This window comes from Papio anubis, chromosome 12, assembly GCF_008728515.1.
Source record: "Papio anubis isolate 15944 chromosome 12, Panubis1.0, whole genome shotgun sequence".
NCBI classification, from domain to species: domain Eukaryota; kingdom Metazoa; phylum Chordata; class Mammalia; order Primates; family Cercopithecidae; genus Papio; species Papio anubis.
The window spans coordinates 120,193,413-120,213,458 of NC_044987.1; the positions used below are offsets into that span (position 1 = coordinate 120,193,413).

The 20,046-nt window shown below is 50.3% G+C and overlaps 1 protein-coding gene across 8 annotated transcripts in view; it reads right to left on the minus strand.

The window, feature by feature from the left end:
• SHANK2 (SH3 and multiple ankyrin repeat domains 2) overlaps positions 1-20,046 on the minus strand; it is a 661,289-nt gene that overhangs the window by 570,203 nt on the left and 71,040 nt on the right. For all 8 annotated transcript variants that reach the window (XM_031653797.1, XM_031653801.1, XM_031653800.1 and 5 more), the window contains exon 3: positions 9,462-9,680. In XM_031653797.1, the coding sequence (XP_031509657.1) occupies positions 9,462-9,668 (207 nt within the window). In that variant the 5' untranslated portion in view covers positions 9,669-9,680. The remainder of the gene's footprint in view (positions 1-9,461; positions 9,681-20,046) is intronic.

Below are 20,046 nucleotides of genomic sequence, written 5' to 3' on the forward strand. Positions count from 1 at the left end.
GCACGGATGGATGGATGGATGGATGGATGGATGGATGGATGGATGGATGGATGGATGGGTGGATGGGTGGGTGGGTGGATGGGTGGGTGGGTGGATGGATGGGTGGGTGGGTGGGTGGGTGGATGGGTGGATGGATGGATGGATGGATGGATGGATGGATGGGTAGGTGGATGGATGGGTAGGTGGATGGCTGGGTAGGTGCACTGACGGACGGACGGACGGACGGACAGGTGGGTGGCTGGGTAGGTACACGGATGGGTGGATGCATGGGTGGGCGGGTGGAGGCCAAGGAGCCCTCCTGCCACCTACTCCCCAGCAGGTTCAGGTGTTGAATAGAACACAGCAGAAGGTAAATCTGACCAGAACTGGCTTTCTACCTGGAAAAATCCACCTGAAGGAGTCAAGAACAAACCTTCCTGAAGTGGAATTAAGAGGCTACCATTCAGGATCACGGCCACCCAAGCCGCCAATCTCCCAGACACACGAACTCCATCAACTCCTAGTAGACGACACCCAGCTCTCACCTCGCAGGGGCCAGGAACAAGGAGTCAGACACACACACAGCAAAGCATTCAAACGCAGCTTCTGATGGTAACGACCACACCCCTGCACCAGCCGTCCTGAGCCCCCTCTCACAATGGGGTGGGGGGGGCACACTCACACAGCAAAGCTTCCAAATGCAGCTTCTAACGGTAACAAACCACCCCTGCACCGGCCGTCCAGAGCCCCCTCTCACAATGGGGCGGGGAGGGGGGGCACTCTCACACAGCAAAGCTTCCAAATGCAGCTTCTAACGGTAACAAACCACCACTGCACCGGCCGTCCAGAGCCCCCTCTCACAATGGGCGGGCGCCTCATGGTCTCTGAGGATGAGGAGCCAGCCTCAGGTACAGGAGGAGAAGATAGGCTCAGACGTTGCCAGGACAGGTAGAGTCCTGCCAATATTTAAAAGCAGAGGAATCCTCAAATACAAGATGCAAATGCAGTAATTATGTGCCTGTGACCAAAAAGAGGGGATTAAATCCTGAAGGAGGAGGTGGTGAAACCTCCTTGCTCCTGGGGTTCTATTTTAATCCACAATAATAAGCAGGCAGGCCAAGGTCACTTTGGAATCAAGCATATCCACCTGGGCGTGGTGGTTCATGCCTGTAATCCCAGCACTTTGGGAGGCTGAGATGGGAGGATCACTTGAGCCCAGGAGTTCGAAACCTCTCTGGACAATATAGTGAGACCCTGTCTCTACTAAAAAGAAAAAAAAAAATTCCCAGTGTGGTGGTGTGCACCTGAGAAGCTGAGGCAGGAGGATCCCTTGAGCCAAGGGTGCAGTGAGTCATGACTGCACCACTGAACTCCAGCCTGAGTGACAGAGCAAGACCCTATCTCAAAAAAAAAAAAAAAAAAAAAAAGAAAGAAAGAAAAAGAAAAATCTGAGAGTCCATTTGGAAGCAGCAGATAGATGACAGGACATCCCTGTCAGCAGGTGTGTGCCACAGGGTGAGGCAGCACAGGGGAAATGAGAGGGCAGGGGCCTCCCAGCATGGCAAAGGTATGAATGAGCATTGAGTGACTGTACGGGTGGGGGGAGAGGGAGGACAGGTGAGTGACAATGTGTGGTCTTTGAGGGGGTCAGGATGGCAGTGCAAATGCTTTTTCCTAAATGAAGTACCCCACTTGAAGATGCACGTGCTTTATAAATGGAAGCACTGACTCAAGCACAGAACGGGACACTCGTTTTCCCAAAGCGTCTGCCGGGAGGTGGGCCAGGTCGCAGAGCTCGGCCCTCAGAGTGACAGCTGAGCTACTTGGTGCCAGTCCTTGGGGAGAGGCAGATGTGGGGCCGACGTACACACCCCAGGAGAGCCCGAGAAAGGCCACTGCAGCCCCATTCTATTTTCTTCTCTGCTGTCCTTGCAACATGGCATTCACTGTGGATTAAAAGAGAAACCGCTTCGGGCCATAGGGCCAGTTTTCTTCCCTCTTCCTCATTCACCATCCCCCAGAAATAACAGAGCTCACCATAGTTTGTATTGATTTTGGCACATGCCACTTGTATAAAAGGCCACGCTGAATGTCCGGTGCCAGCACTCCACTACAACGCATTTCAGAGGATGCAGAGATGCTGCCCTCCCTGTGCCCAGAGCCCACCCCACCACTCCCTGCGTGGCCTGGGAAGCCCGCCCACACAAGACTATTCAAGTGAGGGCTCCGGTTGTGCCTGAAGCGTCATGGGCACTGCTAGAGGCTCTCACTCAATGACTTAAAGCTTCAGTCCCACTGGAGGGTGAGGCTCAGAAACAGCACTCACTCGGCCAGCAGCAGTGGGCCCGGACAGCAGGGGAGGAGGGGCAGCATCTGGGGAGAAGAGGGGCCGCCCAGGTGCTTCTCCAGCACCAACTCCCAGCTGGCGGGCACTGGGGCCTCGGTGCAGACTCACTTGGCAGCTCCTGGCTGGCTCCTCCGGGCAGGGTTCCAGGAACTGTCTCGTGTCCCTGGCTACACAGAGGACTCAGCCCCACCAGGGATTTCACACACGAACAAAGTCTGCTTTGTTGCTGAGAGCTCACACCCGGAGGATTTCTGGTTTTGGCCTCCAGGGGCTTTGTTTGCCTTGAACAGAGTGAAGCAAAGTGGTCTTCAGAAGGTTCCAGAAACAACCAGGCTCCCACGAGTGGAGACTAAACCCTGAGGAGGCCCTGGCTTTCACGAGGAGGTGCTGTAGATTAAATCTGGGCTGTAGCAGAGCTGTGGCTCCATCCGTCACTCCAACAGGTCTCCAGTGCCGCTAGCAAAGTGGGCAGAACACCTGCTGGGAAAACCACCCCTGCCCTGCAAGGGGAAGATTACCCCGTCAAGGACAGCGTCAGACAGGCAGGGAGGCAGGGTCCAGCCGGGTGTAGGAGGCCCCAATCTCCCGACACCCTTGCCCCACTGCCGATGGAGGACCTCGATGGCTGCGATGACCAGGGCCTCCCTCCTGTGTGGCTGATGAGAGCCTCCAGGAGGGTGGACTCAGGAGAATGGAAACAGTAATGGGCCCCTCGTGAGTGCTCCCCGGGCTGGACGCCAACCCGCAATGGCTCACTTCACAAGTGGTGTTTGTGTCCCGACAGGTGGAACCCCAAGGCTCAGACCTTCAGACCCTCGCCCAAAAGCACAGAGTGAATGGCGAGGGGGACGTGAGTCTGACTCACGCTAGGACGACTGGGGCCGGGGCTGCTTTGCACACAGCGCTGCCTGCTGGCCGCCTTCCTGCTGGGAATTCGACTTGCAGGTGCAAATCAGCCCAGCACCAAGCAGTTGGTGGCGCAGCCAACGCCAGTATCCCAGGGCTTCCACCCAGCAGGTTTCAAGGCCCAAGGCTGGGAACCCCCAGGACACCAGCTCTGCCCAGCACCAAGCAGTCAGTGGTGCAGCCAATGCCAGCATCCCAGGGCTTCCGCCCAACAGGTTTCAAGGCCCAAGACTGGGTACCCCCAGGGCAATGGCTCTGCCCCTCACTGGCTCTGGAGTCTGACCCTCCTGTTCCCATCTGTAAATTGGGATTAAACATAAACCCTCCCCATGACTAGGAGGGGGCAGTGGGGCTCCCGGGGCTGGCTGGTGTCCTACGCCTTCCTTCGCCTGCAGGTTACCTGCTGTGTTCCGTCTGAGTGCATGGGACACACGCCCTCTGGACAGGTGTGTTATCCTTCAACAAAGATGCTCACAGTGCTGTCTACTCAAGGCTGACAGCACTTTGGGAGGCTGAGGTGGGCAAATCACTGGAGGTCAGGAGTTCGAGACCAGCCTGGCCAACATGGTGAAACCCCCTCTCTACTAAAAATTTAAAAAAAAAAAAAAATTATCCGGGTGTGGTGGTGGGTGGCTGTAATCCCAGCTACTCAGGAGGCTGAGGCAGGAGAATCGCTTGAATCTGGGAGGCGGGAGACAGAGGTTGCCGTGAGCTGAGATCGCGCCATTGCACTCCAGGCTGGGCAACAGAGCGAGACTCCTTCTCAAACAAACAAACCACAACAAAAAGACGTGACTTTGCTCCTCCTCCACCTTCCACCATAATTGTGAGGCCTTCCCAGCCATGTGGAACTGTGAGTCCATTAAACCTGTTTTTCATTATAAATTACTCCGTCTCGGGTAGTTAGCAGCGTCGTTATTAGCAGCATGAGAATGGGCTAATACAGCGTTTCAGGAAAGACAGGGATTCCAGGCCCTGCACGTGGACGCCACTCTCCCAGCCCTGGGCCTGCTCATCTGCAAAGGCAAACAGACAGCCAAATCTAACCTCGTAATGGAGCCGAACGGAACTCACCCATGCACTACGCGAACCAACAGAAAACCTGAGCTGCCGACAGCCAACCGGGACGAGACGGGGAGAAACGTAAGGGAAGCCGCAGGGACCTCGCACAGACGCAAAATGAACCAGACCAAGAAAGGCGGCACACAAACCTCCGACAGCCTCCGAGCTGCGTGAAAACTCAGCATAGTCAGAAGACGAAAAGCCCCCAAGAATGCTTTCTGCCAGGGAGGACAAAAATAAGACAGAAAACCTACCAAACAAATAACTCAGGAGAGTACTCTCAAAAAGAGAGCGTGCAGGGCTATGGAAACAAAAAGTCAGCAAAGGAGCATGACTACAATAAATCAGAAATTACAAAAAATAGAACGGGTCTAACTGAGAACACAACAATTAAAGGCTCAAGAAAATCACAGCAGGCCAGGCACAGTGGCTCAGGCCTGTAATACCAGCACTGTGGGAGACCGAGACGGGCAGATCACCTGAGGTCAGGAGTTGGAGGTGAGTCTGACCAACATGGCAAAACCCTGTCTCTACTAAAAATACAAAAATTAGCCAGGCTTGGTGGTGCGCGCCTGTAATCCCAGCTACTCAGGAGGCTGAGGCAGGAGAATCGCTTGAACCTGGGAGGCGGAGGTTGTGGTGAGCCGAGATCGCGCCACTGTACTCCAGCCTGGGGTGACAGAACGAGACTCTCTTTCAATTAAAAAAAAAAAAAAAAAAAAGAACGGCAAACAAGCAGAAAAATGCCAAGCAATTAAAGCAATTAGAGAAAAAGATAACAGATATGAACAAGGAAAATCCAATACAGGGATAATTACTATCCCTGAAATAAAGGATCCAACCGATAACACAGAAAAAGTAACAAAATACAGGAAAACATCATTAAAATGAAAACGTCCTTAAACAGAATCTGCAGAAAGTTTTTCTAGGAAAAACCAAGAATGTCCAACACCAGACACTTCGTGGTCTAGCAATGGAAGCTACTTCTTTAGGAATCTAGTTCAAAAAAAAAAGTCACCTATGAGATGGAAAAAATAAATCTGTTGGCCTCAAAATGTATTCAAAGCAATGTTCAGGGCAAGAAAACAATCACAGACCGGAAATTGTGACTCAAAAATACAGAGGAGGTCAGGTATGGTGGCTCACGCCTGCAATCCCAGCACTTTGGGAGACTGAGGCAGGTGGATCACCTGAGGTCAGGAGTTCAAGACCAGCCTGGGCAACATGGTGAAATCCCGTCTCTACTAAAAAATACAAAAAATTAGCCGGGCGTGGCGGCAGGCACCTGTAATCACAGTTACTTGGGAGGCTGAGACAGGAGAATCACTTGATCTCGGGAGGTGGAGGTTGCAGTGAGTGGAGATCGTGCCACTGCACACCAGCCTGGGTGACAGAGTGAGACTCTGTCTCAAAAAACAAACAAACAAAAAACCCACAGAAGAAAAGAGTTTTCAAGCCGGAGGGAACGCGTTGACATTTTCAAAACACAGCCAATCCTCACTATGCATGAATTTCGGATTGGGGGTGTGCCTACTTGCTAAAATTTATTTGTAACCCCAGAAGCAATGCCTTTCGCACAAAACAGCCAAAGGTTTCAGTTGCCCAATGCGTGGGTTCCCACGGGAGGGTGAACAAGGTGGTGGTCCGACTTCCTGTCTCAGCTCTCACCTTGCAAACAAGCATCTGACTGCAGCCCACAGAATGTCATGATTCTCACATTGTTTGTGCTTTTTCTTGGTGATTTTGCCATTTAAGAGGGCCCTAGCGAAGGGCTGAAGTGCTGTCTACTTGTCCCTAAGGCAAGAAGGTTGTCATGAGCTTCACACCGAAAACATGCCAGAGAAGCTTCACTGAGGCCTGCGTGAGAGCACTGTTGGCTGAGTTCCATGTTAATGAATCACCATTACATATTAAATAAGGCATCTTTAAACAGCAACGCACATAAAGCAAGATTGCATACTGACCTATGGTCAAACATGCGACCAGGGGCTTGTAGGAATCAAACACTGCACTTCCCCTGGGAGCCATGGCCAAGGCGTCACTCATTCAGCATCTGTGGCAGCTTTTTAGAACACAGGTACCACAGATAATGAGCATCGACCGTCCATTCGCTGAGAAAGCACTGCTCTCAGGAACTCTTCCTAAGAAAACCCACTGAACAATGAATTCCCTCCCATTAAAGGCAAACCAACAACCAGAAAAGGATCTGGCAAAAGAAAAGGCCATTGCAAAGGCAACTGACGGCAGTGACCCCCTCAAGAGAGACAGAGTGGCTGCGCGCCCTGGAGGCATGGTGGATAGTAAGTGGGAGGGAGAGTGACAGTGTGCGAAAAGTCACTGTCCACACCCAACAAGGCTCAGGAGGTGGGGGAGGAGAAGTGTGTGTGTGCGCGTGGGCTAGCTACTCATTCACCAAACTGATGCCTTCTTCTTCCTGGGCTCAGACCTCCACTGCATTTCCCAGCCTACTCTGCAGTCAGGTGCAACCTCCTCATGAAACCAGGGAAGATGATGCACTTTACAAGTTCTGTCTCTTCCTCTTATCTTCTGGGCAGATACAGAAGACCCCGTGGAAGATTCCGGAGCTCCAGGGAATGGTCCAGCTATCGAACGGGAAGAGTCTGGGTCCCTGAATGTCAGTATGGATCAGAACTTCCCACCTGTCCCTTCTGCCAAACCAGGTGGACTGAGAAAAGAGAAAAAAGTAAAGCATTGATACATTAAGTGCCTGACATTTGGAGGCCTTTCATTACAGCAATGAGCTTAATTTACCCCTAAACCATATAGGAAGAGGACACAGTGAGAAGGGAAAAAACTATAATAATAAAAAAAAAAAGTCCAGCCTTCCAATGTTTCACAATCACTTCTTTTAACTTCACAGATTTAGCTGGAAAAAAGTCTCTTGTGATAAAAAAAAATAAAATAAAAGCAGCATTTCCTTCACCATCTTTTTCTCCTCTTATACTCAAATAAAATAACATTGATGAAGTTCATTTCTTAAGAGCGTGTGTGGTTTGAGCCCACATTTACCAAGGTATTTCTATCGATATACACATGCACCCATTGCCTGTAATCCCACAGAGGGGCATGTCGGAATGGGGGTCCGCGAGTGTTGACGTGACCTCCATTGCTGAGTCTGGCATTTGTGCTTCCCTGCATTACTTGATCTTTACATAACAATCATTTATAGCTTTTATAAGAGGCATTAAATAACACAGAAGAAGGAACTCCAAAAGACCACGCCTATCCTCCTGAACCACCTTTGTACTACCAGGGCAGCCCCTGGGCCCCGTGGCATGGCCAGATCAGCTCTGGGGCATCAGGCCACCCTAAGCTTCCCCCACCATGGGTCTCTAATCTTTTGGCTTCCCTGGGCCACATGGGAAGAAGAATTGTCTTAGGCTACACATAAAATACACTAACACTAGAGACAGCTGATAAGCTAAAAAGAAAAAAAAAGTTGCAAAAAAAAAAAAAAAACTCTCAGAATATTTTAAGAGAGTTTATGCATTTGTGTTGAGTCACTTTCAAAGCCGTCCTGGGCTGCATGTGGCCCACGGGTCCTGGTTTGGACAAGCTTGTCCTAGACGGTGAAGCCACTTGGCTGAGCGCATCCCTAGAGGGCACGCGTTAGCCCCCTCAGCCCAGCACCTCTCCCAGAAGGAGCAGGGCTGGGGGTGGGCTGAGCAGAGGGTCCCTGCTGGACCGCAAGCCGCTGGCTCTGGGGGAAGAGGAGACACACATTTAGCCCTCGCTGGGGACCCAGCCCTGAGAGGTGCCAACCCCAGGGCATCTCTTAGCCCCTCCACAGCACCAGGAGCTGCGACCCTGGATGGGCGCCAAGTGAGGCACCAGCAACACTCAACCAGTGGGCAGCACAACGCTTCCCTGATTTCCAGCACCTGGGCCTCCCTTCCCCATCGTGGCTGGGGACAGGAGACTGTACTCAGAGGTCGGGGTGGATATGGAGCACTGGGCTCGCCTCCTCAAGCACCTGCAGCAGCCTACACCGCCAGCCCACCTCTCCCCGTTCCTTTCACCCAAAGCTAAAATGAGAAGGGTCCTCCCAGCCCACGGAGGCCCCGGCAGACCCTTCTAGAAAGCACAGATGGAGACTGTCAGGAGCCTCACCCAGATGCCCCTCTGAGTCCTAAAGCTTCGATGTCCACCATGTTCTACTCCACAGCAAAAAGGCTTCGTACCAACTGCCCCTACTACTGTCACCCCCACCCGCCTTCCCCAGGTGGACAGACGGCGTGTGAAATGCTCACAGGCCAACCCTGCTAGGCGCCTGTCCGCAACCATGATGTTTGCTCCACGCTTCCGGCTCTGTCCCACACCTCCGATTGAGACCACATGCGGCACAGTCCCTGCTGTGAGGAAGAGGGAACGCGGCTGGGCGACCGGCCCCCAGCTTGCTCAGGTGGATTCAGGCAGAGGATGAAGCCACACCCCTTCCTCTGCACACGAAGGTCCCCTTTACAGGCAGCCCCAGTTCCCAGGGGCCATCGTCCTCCTCGGGGAGGCAAATCCAACAACGGGGACCCCCAGGCATAAGGACAGACGTCCAGGGCCCAGCCAGCGTGGGCCAGGGCAGCCTGAGGGCTCTGGGGGGCACAGGAATGACACTGGGCCCAGGGCTGGAGGGACAGGAGGAGGCAGGACAATAGCCACGTGGGGAGGAGTGCTCAGAGCTGTATCCCCTGGAAGTGAGGGAGCATGGGACGCTGTCCCTCGGGCACGGTGGAGTCCGGCACCAGGAAGAGGCAGGACCAGGCCTCAGAGCCTCCTGCACTTGGCGCTAGAAGCCAGTTGCAGGTGCGCCTGCTGCCTGGGTCTCCTCTGTGAGGCTGTGAAATGCTCCTCTCCATCTCTGGGCCCCTTGCCTCAGGTCTGGTACACAGCAGATGCTCAGAAAATGTTTGTGGATGGAGGCGGGGACAGTGACCGCGACAGCATGATGCGAGGCCAGTGGTAGCAGGGAGGGGAGGTGGGCACAGGAGGGAGCCTGCGGGGAGTGGGGTAGAAGTACGGAGCAAGGAAAGAGCACGGTGTGCCTGGAGCAGTCAGGACCACGGGTCCGGGGAGGACCAGAGCAGCCCTCTGGTGTTCAAGCCACAGGTGACATCGTCCAGATGGGAACCAAAGGGCAGACCACAAGGCTCACCGTCTGCTGCAGGTCATGGATGACGACGCGGATCACCAGCGTGTTGCCCTGGCTCTCCTCCATCCTGGCACCGCCCGGCTTCTCCGCAGTGGCTCGGATCGTGTCATAGATGGTCTCTTCTTTGGAGCTGTCTGACTCCGACCCCACGGAGTAGTCGGAGAAGCTCTGGGCCATCTCGTCCTCACTGGATGTTGGGCTGCGCGGCATGGCTGCCTGTGTCTTCAAAGTGGGAAGAAGGAAGACAAAGAACAGGAAATGTGAAAATGAAAGAAAACCCAGGGGCAAGGTGGACGCTGGCACTGGAACACACGTGGTGGACTCGCTTTCACGGTCGTGTTTGCTGGTGTGACTGCCAGCCGAGGGCCCCGTGTGTGCACACATACAAATCCCAAAGGGCGGACACGAGTCAGCACTGCCTGCTCCCCCTGGAGCCTGAGCAAGAGGCAGCAGCCAGGATCCAGAAAAACCCTGCAAACTCTGGTACCAGAGCCATGAAACCCCAGCACTCAAAAGGAGCCTAAGCTAGCCATGGGGATGACCACAGCTTACAAAGATGAAGCAGAGGGCCACTGAGGCCGTCTGAGCTGCCCAAGGTAATAAAAAAGGCTGCCTTTTGTTTTCCTTGGAGGACAGAGCTGCAGGAGAGGAAGAAACACAGGTCAGAATGGCAGCAAGTTCATGCTATAATAACCCCCTCTGCTTCAAACACAGGGCAATGATAGGTACCACGTAAAAACAGAACAAAAAGCCAGGGCTAGGCTCACAGATGAGAGAACCTCCCAGACCAGGACGGGAGAGGAACCCGAGTCATGAGCAGACTGCAGCCATCAGACTCGGGGGTCCCCAAGAGGCAGGGGCAGCTGAGAGCACAACTTCCTCAAGGTCAAGTGCAATAAAAATCCTGAACTTAGAGTTTTCACAGAACATCTGGATTTCAGTCGTCTCTAGAAAAATCACAGGCTCCTGCCTCCTGGGCCCACTCCACCCACCTGGCAGCCATGTGGACACTGGGCCATGCGGCCCTCTCAATGGGGCAGGAGCAACATGATTCACCCAGCCCCACCTCGTCATGCCCTCTGCACAACAGGAGCTGCCGCCCCTCCCCATCGAGGTACAGTGAGGCTCACCCTGCACCCAGCTCACCTCACCTGCCCCATCAGCCCTGGACCCTGGCAGCAGAAGTGTAGGTTCACAGACCCTGTGCTAGCGTTTTATAACTGGGCGACCCTGTGAGTGTTCAGGGATGTCCCGGGGAGGCCACGGGCAGTTCACCAGGAACCAACGCTCTATGTCCAATTAGGAGAAAGCTGATACCTGCTGCTGGCTCCCAGCACTCCTCCAGCGTGGGAAGAGCCTGCCGGGTAGCGGAGGGCGCTGGAACTATGTCCTCAGCAGGCACTCCGGCCTCGCCCTCAGCTTTGCTGCCCAGAAACCTGACAGCAGCCACTTCTCATCAGGTATCAACCTCCATCCGTGGGTGCGATGCCACCCCATTCCACCTGTTTTTATTCTGCGTCCTCATTCTCCTGGGCCCTGCTGGGTTAGAAAGCAGTGCAGGCATGAGGGTGAAGGAGAAAGGAGCCCTTCTTAAGTGGAGTCAAAGCTACACAGAGCTCATGTCACCCATTAATGCAGAAAGAAGCCTAGTGTGGTAGCGGGGCCAGCCTCAGCGTCAACATCTGAAAAATGGCAGGGTGGGAGCCCCGAGCTCAGAGCCCTGGCATAGAGCAGACACGGCCCACATTGGTTCTGTCCCTGCTCAGGTCAGATAATGTCTGACTGGCAAGAGCAGGCGAAAGACTGTCCAGGCTCCAAGCTGCTTCCAGGGGGGCATGTGTAGGAAGCCTCCCTCAGTGGAGAGTGGGCACCCAGTGAACACACGCTGGGTGGGAGGCCAGGGCTCCGGATCGCAGATGCCCAGGAGAGCAGTCAGGGGGCACGAAGGGGGCAACGCTGGCAGAACATGGTCCCCAAATCAGCCAGGCGGTAGCATTCCCACTCCGGCCACAGCTGGTAGGTAGGAACGCAGATCTGGTGTTGCCAGGCCTGCAGGTATCTTTTAGATATGGCAGATTTGATGCAAGAATGTGAAATGTATAAACGTTGGAAATTCACTTTGTTTGTTTTTTACTGAGACAGAGTCTCACTCTGTCACCCAGGCTAGAGTGCAGTGGTGCTATCTCAGCCCACTGCAACCTCCACCTCCTGGGTTCAAGCCATTCTCCTGCCTCAGCCTCCCAAGTAGCTGGGATTACAAATACCTGCCACCACACCTGGTTAATTTTTTGTATTTTTAGTAGAGATGGGATTTCACCATGTTGGCCAGGCTGGTCTCAAACACCTGACCTCAAGTGATCCACCTGCCTCTACCTCCCAAGGTGCTAGAATTACAGGCGTGAGCCACCGCGTCTGGCTGGAAATTCACTGTTTTTAACAGATTACTTTGCAGGCCACATAGTATACATCTATAGCGGGACCTGAGTCCAGGAACAAAAACAACGGCCCACAACAGGAAAGACAGCAAAGAGGGGCTCCTGGGGCTGTAGCCCCCACTGCTGCCGGCGGACATCATCGCCCACTAGGACCATGTCCCCCGGCACTGGCTCCAGGGGTGATGGTCACAAACAAGCACGTCTGCTCCCAAACCACGGTGCAGAAGAGCCCCGGTGCTGGGTCCGAAGAGGAACCAGGATTTCGTGCAGAAGCAGGGGGAGCAGAGAAGAGAAGGCTGGGTCACACCACCCAGGCTCTTTGCAGAACCGTCCTGGGAGCGCATGGCCAGAGATCTGACCGAGAGGGTCTTGACCTTCGTAAGGGGCTTGAGTAACCTGATTAGCAGCTCCCTGGGAACAGCAGACACCTGATCACTGCCTGGGAAAACATTTAATTATTAACTCCCGGGGAGAACCACCGGGCAAGGCAGACGGTGCAAGTCCCATCTACATTTCAGACAAACCACAAAGACACTTGACTGCATGCCCCCAAATAATTGCATGGGACATACTTATACTAAAAAACTCTCTGTTGTTCATCTGAAATTCAGGCAGAACTGGGTGTGCTGTATTTTATCTGGCAACACCATGGGAGAGCCGGGGTGGGCTGTGCTGAGTTCTCTAACCCCGTGAAGACCAGCATGCCGGAAGGCTCCGCAGAGAGAATGAAAGCAAAGACCAACACACAATCCGAAATCCTGGCTTCCCCAGGAAAAGCCAGTCCCAGCTCAGGGGAGGGGAAGATTACTCCCCACCCCGGGCAACCGTTCTCTGTGTAACTAATCTCTCGGGCGGGTCAGCAGAGAGGCTATAAAACCCCAGGTCCATGAACTTCAATGACTCTTAGTGTGTGTTTCTCTCATTGGCCCTGCTGGGGTAGACTAATGAGGAGACAAGAAAATCATCACAGTCAAAGCAAGTTCAACAAAGCCTCAGCATTTTGCTGCTAACTTGCTCCAAGAAAACCTAAAATCCTCAACCGGCTCATGCGTCCTCCAGTACCTCTGATGAAAAGGTAGACAGACTTTTCCACTAATTATTTCAGCCACTGTGAAAATATGAAAGCTGACCTGGGAGAGAAGATACGTAATAAAAACAAATAAAAAACCTCACGGCCAGAGCTGACTTTGTCAAGGTTAGAGTTACAAAACCTTCGTAAACACCTTTAAAAGTGCAAGGGTTCAGCTGGGCACAGTGGCTCACACCTGTAAACAGGATCCTGCCTCTGAGTTTCCGCCCTCCGCTGGTGTCACCGTCTTCTACCCTGAGTTTCTCTCCCCATTCAGCCAAGTCCTTCCCTTTCAGCCTGGCTTGCTCTACCCCAGGTGAGAACCAACTGCTACGGTACACAAGCTCCCCTTCCTCTCACCTCAGAGGGCCTGCAGTCCACGCCTAATTCCACATCTAACTCCTTCCTCAGCTGCGCCTCCTGACTACAGCTCTAAGAACTAATTCCATTACACACACAACCTCCAATCCTCCTCTGGACACACACATTTGGGAAACGTAACTGGATAGAACAAAAATACACAGGTCACTTTGCTGCTGAATTTTTAAGAGGGCTTTATATGGCAGTGTCCCAGAGAGAGGGGTAAAGGCAGCATTTCCCAAGTGCACCTGCCCCAGACATGCTTTTCCCCTGGGACTGATAAGCAATCTCCCACAACAGGAAGAGAAGCTGTGGTCTGAATTGCCAAGGGGCCCTTCCTTGCTAGACTCAAGATCTTAGAAGCAAAAGCCAATCACACCCCTAGAGTGCGTGGCTCACTGAGGCCGGCACCCTGCCAACCATTATTGCCTGAAAGAGACTGACAGTAGGAACTCTGCAATGGTTCTCTATTTAAAAGAAAGGGGCTCTAGGGATATAACAGCCACTCCATACCTTCCTCTTAATGCCCAAACCGATATCCCCAAATCAGAAAACGAGCTACTAATAAATCAGATACCTGAATTAAAATGATACGTCACTTAAAAGCACTCCCTTAGATGAATTGCAATGCCTCACTGGTGCGTTCTGTTAAGATACTGGGGTGTCCAGGTCTTGAGAAGGACTGGTGAGATGGTACATTCATTAGGTAAGTCTATTTCTCTTCCACGCCTCAGCATTCATGTGGGAGCGTGCCGTTTTCTCGGTGGCACCGGTAATCACACCACAAATGTGGTCTGCACCGTCTTTCTCTGGCCAGACTCAACACAGACTCCAACAGTCTCTCAGTTTCTGCTAGAAAAGCCAGAGAGAATAGTCTGTCTGGCTTTCTAATTGGGCCTCAGTGGGTTTCTGTCCAGGCTGCTGTAAAGAGCACCTGATTTCTAAAGAAGTCTTCATCGCATGACAGGGTTCCATTTCAGTTTTCTTAGAGCAGAATTCAAGGGATTCTGGCCAGCCAGCATGAACCCACTCTTAGCCTGTGTGTGATACGCTGGCCTACCCATCTCACAATTCTGCAGAAACCACTCACTGTGACCAAGAAGGGAACGACTTGCCCAAGGTAAAAGGCTTCCTGGGACACAACCTACACAGAAGGAAACAATCAAGACTACAGGTCAACAAGTCCCTCCTGGGACACTGCCCCTGTGTGCAGCTCTTAAGCATGGGTCCAACAAGGCCCTGTGTCCAGCAGGAACAAGAGGCCCAGCCACGGACAGCCTGGGGTGGAGACACAAATCACCCCCAGTCATGATCAAACTCTTGGAAAACTGGGAATAGAAGATAATTTCCCGAACTCGAACAGAGCATCTACTCAAATCCTGTGGCAAACATCAAAAACAAATAAGCAAACAGATAAGTGAATACATTGTTTACGGATTAAAAGGAGGGAAATCGTTATTCTCAGATAATATGCTTCTGTGAATAGAAAATCCAAGAAAATCTAGGGACAAATTAAATAATGTGTAAGTGTAAAACTAGTTAAAAAAAAAAAAAAAAAAAAAAGTCCAGCAAAATGCCAGATAAGAAGTTAATATACAAAAGTTAACTGAATTGTTACATTATCAATAAACAATTGAAAAACATTCAAAAACACTATAATACCATGAACAATAACCAAAGTTAACTTGAAAAAAAAAAACACAAGATGTGTGAGGCCTTTATGGAGAAAAGTAATACTATATAGCATTACCTTTTTGAAATAAAGAAAAAAATGAAGGAAGACCCAAATAAATGAAGAGCTATACAATAATCATGGACACTAGGCTTTAACATTTTCAAGATGAAAATTCTCCACAAAATATAAACTTGATGTAACTTTTTTTTTTTTTTTTTTTTTGAGACGCAGTCTCGCTCTGTCGCCCAGGCTGGAGTGCAGTGGCCGGATCTCGGCTCACTGCAAGCTCCGCCTCCCGGGTTCACGTCATTCTCCTGTCTCAGCCTCCGGAGTAGCTGGGACTACAGGCGCCCGCCACCTCGCCCGGCTAGTTTTTTTGTATTTTTTTAGTAGAGACGGGGTTTCACCGGGTTAGCCAGCATGGTCTCGATCTCCTGACCTCGTGATCCTCCCGTCTTGGCCTCCCAAAGTGCTGGGATTACAGTAACTTCTAATAAAAACCTGATAGGACTGTTCGTAGAACTTAACACTCTGATCTTAAAGCTCAAAGAAGAGAGGGAGCCAGCTAAAACCAAGATAACTCTGGAGACTAAGAGGAGACTCATTCTACCAGATGCTGAGGCTTACCAGAAAAAGTTATAGTATGAAAACAGTATGGTATTAGACAAAGACAAATAGATGGATTTAAAAAGCACAGAACCTTAGTCTGGGCTTGTAAATATCAGAGTCCCATATGTTTCCATCCCAGGGGAAAGGGATGAATTAAGAAACCTATGAGGTTGACACTTGCAGGTATTCATATGGAAAAGATGAGCCCCACGCCACTCCAGACACACAAATCCATTCCAGATGCACTGACTACTGTAACATGAAAAGCAACACAACAAACCTCTAGAAGAAAAAGTAAGAGGCAACGCCTTCATGTAAGGTCCCTTAGACAGGGGATTCTGGCTGCTCAATAAATGCTGCTTTGTTGCTGTGTAAGACGATAGCACAGACTTAGTGGGTTAGAGCAACAGAAATGTGCGGCAGTGTACCCTCATCACGCTGAGGTTAGAAATCCTAAATGAGTTTCACCGGGCTAAAGCCAAGGTGTTGTCAGAGCTGGTTCCTCCTTAAGATTCTGAGGAACAATCCACTTCCTTGCCTTCCTCGGACGTTGGTGGTGACCTGTATTCCGCCACTCATGGCCCCTTCCTCCAGTTTCAAAGTGGGTCACTCCCACCTTGGCTTCCATCTTCACATCACCATCTCCTCTTCTGCAGTCAAATCTCCCTCTTAAAAATAATGACCCTTGTGATGACATTCAGGACCTACCTGGATAACCCAAGATAATTCCTCGCATCTCATCCTTAACTTCATCACCTCTGCAAAGCTCCTTTTGCCATATGAGGTCACATATTCAGAGGTGCCAGAAACTAGGACCTGGATATCTTTGGGGGCCATTAATTAGCCACAAATATGTTCAATTGTTATTTGCTGAATAAATCAAGGGGAGAAAAAAAGTGTTTCTTTCTACAAGGCATTGGGTACAAAGCATGAAGGGACAGACAAATTAGACAATGTAAAAGTTAAGACTTCATCAGACACAACAGCAAGAAGACACCTCAGGCTGGGCACGGTGGTTCATGCCTGTAATCCCGACACTTTGGGAGACTGAGGCGGGTGGATCACTTGAGGTCAGGAGTTCAAGACCAGCCTGGCCAACATGGCAAAACCCTGTCTCTACTGAAAATACAAAAAAAATAGCTAGGCGTGGTGGTGCACACCTGTAGTCCCAGCGACTTGGGAGGCTGAGGCAGGAGAATCGCAGGAACCCAGGAGGCGAAGGTTGCAGTGAGCCTAGATCGTGCCATTGCACTCCAGCCTGGGTGACAGGAAAAAAAAAAGAGAAAGAAAACACCCGAAAGGGACCTTTACAACATAGGACCAAGTGCTGTGGAAAATCTGGGAAGAATTCCTACGGGGCAAAAAAAGAAACAACTCCAGATGCAAACGGGTACAGTTCATCGCAGGGGACACCTGAAGGGCTAGTTGGCATGGGAGAACACATCCCAAAGGTACCAGGAAAACAAGCAATGCCAAGGCCCACAATGAAAATGCAGTCCCAGGATGGAGAAGGCAATGCAAAGTGGGACTGTTCCGGAGGCTCCTGGGGACCCTGTCATCCCCACTTAAAGCAGCCCTGAAATTCTCGCTGCTATGAACTGAACCGTCTCCCTCTAAAATTCATATGCTAAGGCCCTAACCCCCCAGTGTGATGGTATCTGGAGGTAGCACCTTTAAGAGGTAGTTGAGGTTATGAGATTACAAGGGTGGGGTCCTGATCCCATAGGATTAGCATCCCTATAAGGAAAGGAAGAAATATCGGAGAGCTAGCATGGGTGCCCACGTGTGGTCATGCATTCCTATCTCCCTGCAACCAACCATGTGAGGACACAGCCAGAAAGTAACCCTCTGCAAGCCAGGTAGCAGTCCCTCACCAGGAGCTGAATCAGCCAGCTCTTCAGCTCCTTGATCTCAGACGTCCAGCCTCCAGAAAGGTGAGAAAATAAATTTCTGCCAAGTCACTCTATCTATTCTGTTATAGCCTGAGCTGCCCAAGACACCCACCTTCTACAAAATCATGTGTAAAACATAACAGAGTTGATGGGGAAAACAGTTGAGGAGGCCACTCCAACATATGCCTTTTTGTCCCCAGAGCCCTGCAGAAGCCAGGAAAATCCCTGCTGTGTTATTTCGGCTCCAGCAATGACACCTTAAATCATGGTCCATGTTGGCAGCCTTCAACCCTGGGCTGCTGAGTCTCCCAAGAGATGTCTGTCTCCAAAGAAGATGGCTTCCAATAGAAACCAGTTGCTTCAACACTGAAACTAAGTTTGTAGATAGCCTTCTTTAAGAAGTTTACTTTTGCTAACCAGAAATAAAATTCTAAGTCCACCACCAACTGAATGGATCCCCCAGCCACTCTTGGCCAAGGGCATTCCAAAGTAAAACCGAAAAACGAGTTCAAAGCATGATGGGAAGCGGGGATCGAACATGCCTCATTATATCTGCCTCCCTTTGGAATTCAGGCACAACTGACCAGCATTAACATTAAAACAAGAGATCTCAAGATGGACCAAATGGACTCTTTGTAGCAAATTCCAATCTGACTCTAGTATAGCATCACATAATAGATAGCAGGTCCTGAAAGAAAACAAAGTATTTTTTACCGAACTATATTTCTTTGACATATTTTGAAATGACCCTGCAAAGCTGTCTCTTGTGGGGAAAATTTACACTCTATAGAGAATCCCCTTCCATTTCCAGGTCTCTTCCTGATCCGGGAGAGATTAACTAAGAGCCTGGCATCTTTTTAGGTAAGTTAAGAGACATTTACCCTCCGTTCTCCCTGAAGTCTGCTATCTGGAAGCTTCTTGCACATAATAAGAACCTTGGTCTCCACAACCCCTGATCTTAAGCCAGACATTCCTTTCTATTGATTCCAGGTCTTTACATAATAACAACTCTTTCAACCAATTGCCAATCAGAAAATCTCTGAATCTACCTATGACCTGGAAACCCTCCCCTGACTCCACTTAAAGCTGTCCCACCTTTTTGGATTGAACCAACGTACACCTTACATGTACGCACTGTTGTCTGCCTGTAACTTCTACCTCCTAAAATGTATAAATCCAAGCTGTAACCCAACTACCTTGGGCACAAGTTCTCAGACCTCTTGGGGCTATAAAATGGGCCTTGGTCACTTGTATTTGGCTCAGAATAAACCTCTTTAAATATTTTACAGAGTTGACTATTTTTCATTGGCATTTTCTTAGATACAGGAGGAAATGTCTTCATAGTCTGTCCATAGGCAGGGCAGCGTCCTCAAATCTGGTGGACAGTGTGGAGGCTCCCTAAGCCATTGCAGCAGCCTCTCCTTACACTGAATGAGACACCCCTGTAGCATTTTCTGCTTTTTGTTCTGAAGCATCACATGATCTCAATGTACACTTGGTGAATTAACCAATGAACTGGAAACAGCTTAAATGCCACTGTCTTATTCCACTTTTTGTTGCTGTAACAAGATACCATAGGCTGGGTAATTTATAAAGAAAAGAAGTGTATTTCTTAGGGCTCTGGAGGCTGAGAAGTCCAAGAGCATGGTGTGGCATCTGGTGAGGACCTTCTTGCTGCATCATGACGTGGCAGAGGGCATCACATGGCAAGAGGGTGAGATCATGCATGTCAGCTCTGGTCTCTCTTCCTCTTCTATTGAAGCCATAAGTCCCACATGGGGACTCCACGCTGATGACCTTATTTAATCTCAATTACCTCCCAAAGGCCCCAACTCCAATCACCATACAAATTTGGGGATGAAGCTTCCAACATAAGAAATTTGAGGAACATGTTGAAACCATAGCAGCCACCAACAGGAAACTAAGTAAATGATTGTGTAGTAATATCAGGTAAAATTATAGAACAGTGAAGACAAGTCAAGTAACATACATTGACATGCGACAGTGAAATGGGGGAAATGTCAACTTTCAAAAGAACAGATACATTTATCTAAACATTTTCATAAACAAATTAAAAATATAGATGGTGATGGCTGTCTTCACCTATCTATAGCCCTGCTTCAAAACAGGGAAAACTGATGAGAACAAGTGGGAGTTATCTCAAAATAAATAAATAAATAAATGCAAATAGGGCAAAATCTTAAAATGTTTAGTTCTGATGATGGGTATAGAGTCATTATTGTGTTTTTCTACTTTTCTATGTTTATCATGTCTTTCATTAAAAATAAAAACTTTAGAAATTACATGACCATGGCACAGGGTCTGCCTGTAATGGTCTTTCCAGTGCAAGCCCTTGATAAATCAAATTTATTCATTTTAGAAGCCGGACAGATGTGCTTGTGGGGGATCCCAGTGGATGAGAACACAGAAGGCCATGCTGCTGCAGGAAGGCAGAGCTGATGCTTCTTCAGGGCTTCCAGCAAGTCGGTCTACCAGCTAGGCCTGTATTTAAGTATCTCTTGTCAGTCCTGGGAGAATGTGATAGGAG